This window comes from Oncorhynchus mykiss, chromosome 15 (genome assembly GCF_013265735.2).
Source record: "Oncorhynchus mykiss isolate Arlee chromosome 15, USDA_OmykA_1.1, whole genome shotgun sequence".
Classification (NCBI taxonomy): Eukaryota; Metazoa; Chordata; class Actinopteri; order Salmoniformes; family Salmonidae; genus Oncorhynchus; species Oncorhynchus mykiss.
In genome coordinates, this window is record NC_048579.1 from 4,995,927 (window position 1) to 5,000,926 (window position 5,000).

Below are 5,000 nucleotides of genomic sequence, written 5' to 3' on the forward strand. Positions count from 1 at the left end.
CAAGACGTAGCATACAGACAGAGCAACATAGGACAAGCAAGACGTAGCATACAGACAGAGCAACATAGGACAAGCAAGACGTAGCATACAGACAGAGCAACATAGGACAAGCAAGACGTAGCATACAGACAGAGCAACATAGGACAAGCAAGACGTAGCATACAGACAGAGCAACATAGGACAAGCAAGACGTAGCATTCAGACAGAGCAACATAGAACAAGCAAGACGTAGCATACAGACAGAGCAACACAGGACAAGCAAGACGTAGCATACAGACAGAGCAACATAGAACAAAAAGCAGCAAGACAAAATTCATAAAAGCAACAAAGTGTTTCCACACCTCACAAGCTACAGACAACAGACAACATGGAAAGCAGCAACCCACAGCTAGGGACCATATACAGTGCCTTGCGAAAGTATTCGGCCCCCTTGAACTTTGCGACCTTTTGCCACATTTCAGGCTTCAAACATAAAGATATAAAACTGTATTTTTTTGTGAAGAATCAACAACAAGTGGGACACAATCATGAAGTGGAACGACATTTATTGGATATTTCAAACTTTTTTAACAAAACTGAAAAATTGGGCGTGCAAAATTATTCAGCCCCCTTAAGTTAATACTTTGTAGCGCCACCTTTTGCTGCGATTACAGCTGTAAGTCGCTTGGGGTATGTCTCTATCAGTTTTGCACATCGAGAGACTGACATTTTTTCCCATTCCTCCTTGCAAAACAGCTCGAGCTCAGTGAGGTTGGCTGGAGAGCATTTGTGAACAGCAGTTTTCAGTTCTTTCCACAGATTCTCGATTGGATTCAGGTCTGGACTTTGACTTGGCCATTCTAACACCTGGATATGTTTATTTTTGAACCATTCCATTGTAGATTTTGCTTTATGTTTTGGATCATTGTCTTGTTGGAAGACAAATCTCCGTGCCGGTCTCAGGTTTTTGCAGACTCCATCAGGTTTTCTTCCAGAATGGTCCTGTATTTGGCTCCATCCATCTTCCCATCAATTTTAACCATCTTCCCTGTCCCTGCTGAAGAAAAGCAGGCCCAAACCATGATGCTGCCACCACCATGTTTGACAGTGGGGATGGTGTGTTCAGCTGTGTTGCTTTTACGCCAAACATAACGTTTTGCATTGTTGCCAAAAAGTTCAATTTTGGTTTCATCTGACCAGAGCACCTTCATCCACATGTTTGGTGTGTCTCCCAGGTGGCTTGTGGCAAACTTTAAACGACACTTTTTATGGATATCTTTAAGAAATGGCTTTCTTCTTGCCACTCTTCCATAAAGGCCAGATTTGTGCAATATACGACTGATTGTTGTCCTATGGACAGAGTCTCCCACCTTAGCTGTAGATCTCTGCAGTTCATCCAGAGTGATCATGGGCCTCTTGGCTGCATCTCTGATCAGTCTTCTCCTTGTATGAGCTGAAAGTTTAGAGGGACGGCCAGGTCTTAGTAGATTTGCAGTGGTCTGATACTCCTTCCATTTCAATATTATTGCTTGCACAGTGCTCCTTGGGATGTTTAAAGCTTGGGAAATCTTTTTGTATCCAAATCCGGCTTTAAACTTCTTCACAACAGTATCTCGGACCTGCCTGGTGTGTTCCTTGTTCTTCATGATGCTCTCTGCGCTTTTAACGGACCTCTGAGACTATCACAGTGCAGGTGCATTTATACGGAGACTTGATTACACACAGGTGGATTGTATTTATCATCATTAGTCATTTAGGTCAACATTGGATCATTCACTGAACTTCTGGAGAGAGTTTGCTGCACTGAAAGTAAAGGGGCTGAATAATTTTGCACGCCCAATTTTTCAGTTTTTGATTTGTTAAAAAAGTTTGAAATATCCAATAAATGTCGTTCCACTTCATGATTGTGTCCCACTTGTTGTTGATTCTTCACAAAAAATACAGTTTTATATCTCTATGTTTGAAGCCTGAAATGTGGCAAAAGGTCGCAAAGTTCAAGGGGGCCGAATACTTTCGCAAGGCCCTGTATAGGGAATAGGGTGCCATAGGGCTCTGGTCTAAAGTAGTGCACTATATAGGGAATAGGGTGCCATAGGGCTCTGGTCTAAAGTAGTGCACTATATAGGGAATAGGGTGGCATAGGGCTCTGGTCTAAAGTAGTGCACTATATAGGGAACACGGTGCCATAGGGCTCTGGTCTAAAGTAGTGCACTATGTAGGGGATAGAGTTCCATAGGGTTCTGGTCTAAAGGAGTCACTATATAGAGAATAGGGTGGTATTTAGGACGCAGCCTGTGACTCCTTTGATTGAGGGCACTCATCCCTCTTGCATCCCCCCTCCATGGGATTCAAAGATAAATAATTAAATTGATTAGGGAACCGATCGATAAACGGGTGAATTATAAACTTGGCTGACACCAGAAGTCACCTCCCTCCCTCACCTCCCTCCCTCACCTCCCCCATCACCTCCCCCCCTCACCTCCCCCCTCACCTCCCCCCCACCTCCCTTCGACTGACTTCCACAGTGTTTCAATCAAACGCACACACACCGGAGTGTTGGGAATGCTTACACACACACACACACACACACACACACACACACGCACACACACACACACACACACACACACACACACACACCGGAGTGGTGGGAATGCTTACACACACACGCACACACACACAGACACACACACACACACACACACACACACACGCACACACACACACACGCACATACACACACATACACACACACACACACCGGAGTGTTGGGAATGCTTACACACACACACACATACGCACACAGGCAAACACACACACACACACACATACACCCACACACACCGTAGTTTTGGGAATGCCAACACACAAACATACACACACACACCGGAGTGGTGGGAATGCTTACACACACACACATACACACACAGGCAAACACACACATATACACACACACACACACACACAATCAAGGCGAGAATTGAGAGTGCTTACCTGTGGTTGAGTAATTGAGCCATGAGTGATGTCATCAGTGGAGAGGAGACGAGGAGAACAGAGAGAAAAGGAGAGAGAGAGAGTAAACAACAGATTAGTTCATGATCAGAAGAGAAAGGACCATTTTAAAACAACATGGCTGTTTCTGAAAATGTTACTAGCTCTACAATTCTTGCTTCCTTTGTCCTTGTTTCCTCTAATTCCTTTTCAGGTTTGATGAGGTCAGAGCTGTACCCTGGGGGATTGATGAGGTCAGAGTTGTACCCTGGGGGATTGATGAGGTCAGAGTTGTACCCTGGGGGATTGACGAGGTCGGAGTTGTACTCTGGGGGATTGATGAGGTCAGAGTTGTACTCTGGGGGATTGATGAGGTCAGAGTTGTACTCTGGGGGTTTGATGAGGTCAGAGCTGTACCCTGGTGGTTTGATGAGGTCAGAGTTGTACCCTGGGGGATTGATGAGGTCAGAGTTGTACCCTGAGGGATTGACGAGTTCGGAGTTGTACTCTGGGGGGATTGATGAGGTCAGAGTTGTACCCTGGGGGATTGATGAGGTCAGAGTTGTACTCTGGGGGATTGATGAGGTCGGAGTTGTACTCTGGGGGGATTGATGAGGTCAGAGTTGTACCCTGAGGGATTGATGTCAGAGTTGTACCCTGGGGGTTTGATGAGGTCAGAGTTGTACCCTGGGGGATTGATGAGGTCAGAGCTGTACCCTGAGGGATTGATGAGGTCGGAGCTGTACTCTGGGGGATTGATGAGGTCAGAGCTGTACTCTGGGGGATTGATGAGGTCAGAGTTGTACCCTGAGGGATTGATGAGGTCGGAGCTGTACTCTGGGGGATTGATGAGGTCAGAGTTGTACTCTGGGGGATTGATGAGGTCAGAGTTGTACCCTGAGGGATTGATGAGGTCGGAGCTGTACTCTGGGGGATTGATGAGGTCAGAGTTGTACTCTGGGGGATTGATGAGGTCAGAGTTGTACTCTGGGGGATTGATGAGGTCAGAGCTGTACCCTGGTGGTTTGATGAGGTCAGAGTTGTACCCTGGGGGATTGATGAGGTCAGAGTTGTACCCTGAGGGATTGATGAGGTCAGAGTTGTACCCTGGGGGTTTGATGAGGTCAGAGTTGTACCCTGGGGGATTGATGAGGTCAGAGATGCTTCCTAAAAGTCTGACACTACTTATTTCCTTGTATCCTTTCTTTGGGTCCTGGTCAAAGTAGTGCACTATATATGGGACAGGGTGGCATTTGGAGGGAATAGGGTGCCATTTGGAGGGAATAGGGTGCAATTTAGAGGGAATAGGGTGCCATTAGGAGGGAATAAGCATGCATTATGGAGGGAAGGGAGTGCATATTGGAGGGAATTTGGTGAATTTTGGAGGGAATAGGGTGAATTTTGGAGGGAATAGGGTGCATTTTAGAGGGAATAGGGTGCATTTTAGAGGGAATAGGGTGCATTTTAGTGTGAATAGGGTGCATTTTGGAGGGAATAAGGTGCATTTTGGAGGGAATAGGGTGCATTTTGTAGGGAATAGGGTGCATTTTGGAGGGAATAGGGTGCATTTTGGAGGGAATAGGGTGCATTTTGGAACACATGCATGAAGAAAAGTGCTGAACACAGAGCCTGACCTGCTTGAGAAAGATTGTGAATGACCTATGTAAGTCAGTTCTTTTCATCCATCAGTCAAACCAAAGTCTCTAAGGGGAGAATCAATGGAAGAACAGAGCTGTGCCTCAACCTTCCCAGTTTAGAGCCAGTCTATCCTTCAAACCTAGATCTATCCCCTTTCATCGGTGTGAACAGCCATGAAAGAGAGAGAGACAGAGAGAGAGAGAGAAAGAGAGAGAGACAGAGAGAGAGCGAGAGAGAGAGAGAGAGAGAGAGAGAGAGAGAGAGAGAGAGAGACAAAGAGACACAGACTCAGAGACTCAGAGACACAGAGACACAGAGAGACTCAGAGACTCAGAGACACAGAGACACAGAGAGACTCAGAGACTCAGAGACTCAGAGACTCAGAGAGAAAT

At 46.1% G+C, this 5,000-nt stretch overlaps 1 protein-coding gene across 1 annotated transcript in view; it reads right to left on the bottom strand.

Moving 5' to 3' along the window:
* Nucleotides 1-5,000, bottom strand: part of LOC110490882 (potassium voltage-gated channel subfamily B member 2-like) — a 109,579-nt gene that overhangs the window by 101,844 nt on the left and 2,735 nt on the right. Inside the window, exons 2-3 of the mRNA XM_036945597.1 lie at nt 3,569-4,200; nt 3,208-3,509 (exon numbers count right to left, since the gene is read on the bottom strand). Of these exons, the coding sequence (XP_036801492.1) occupies nt 3,208-3,509; nt 3,569-4,200 (934 nt within the window). The remainder of the gene's footprint in view (nt 1-3,207; nt 3,510-3,568; nt 4,201-5,000) is intronic.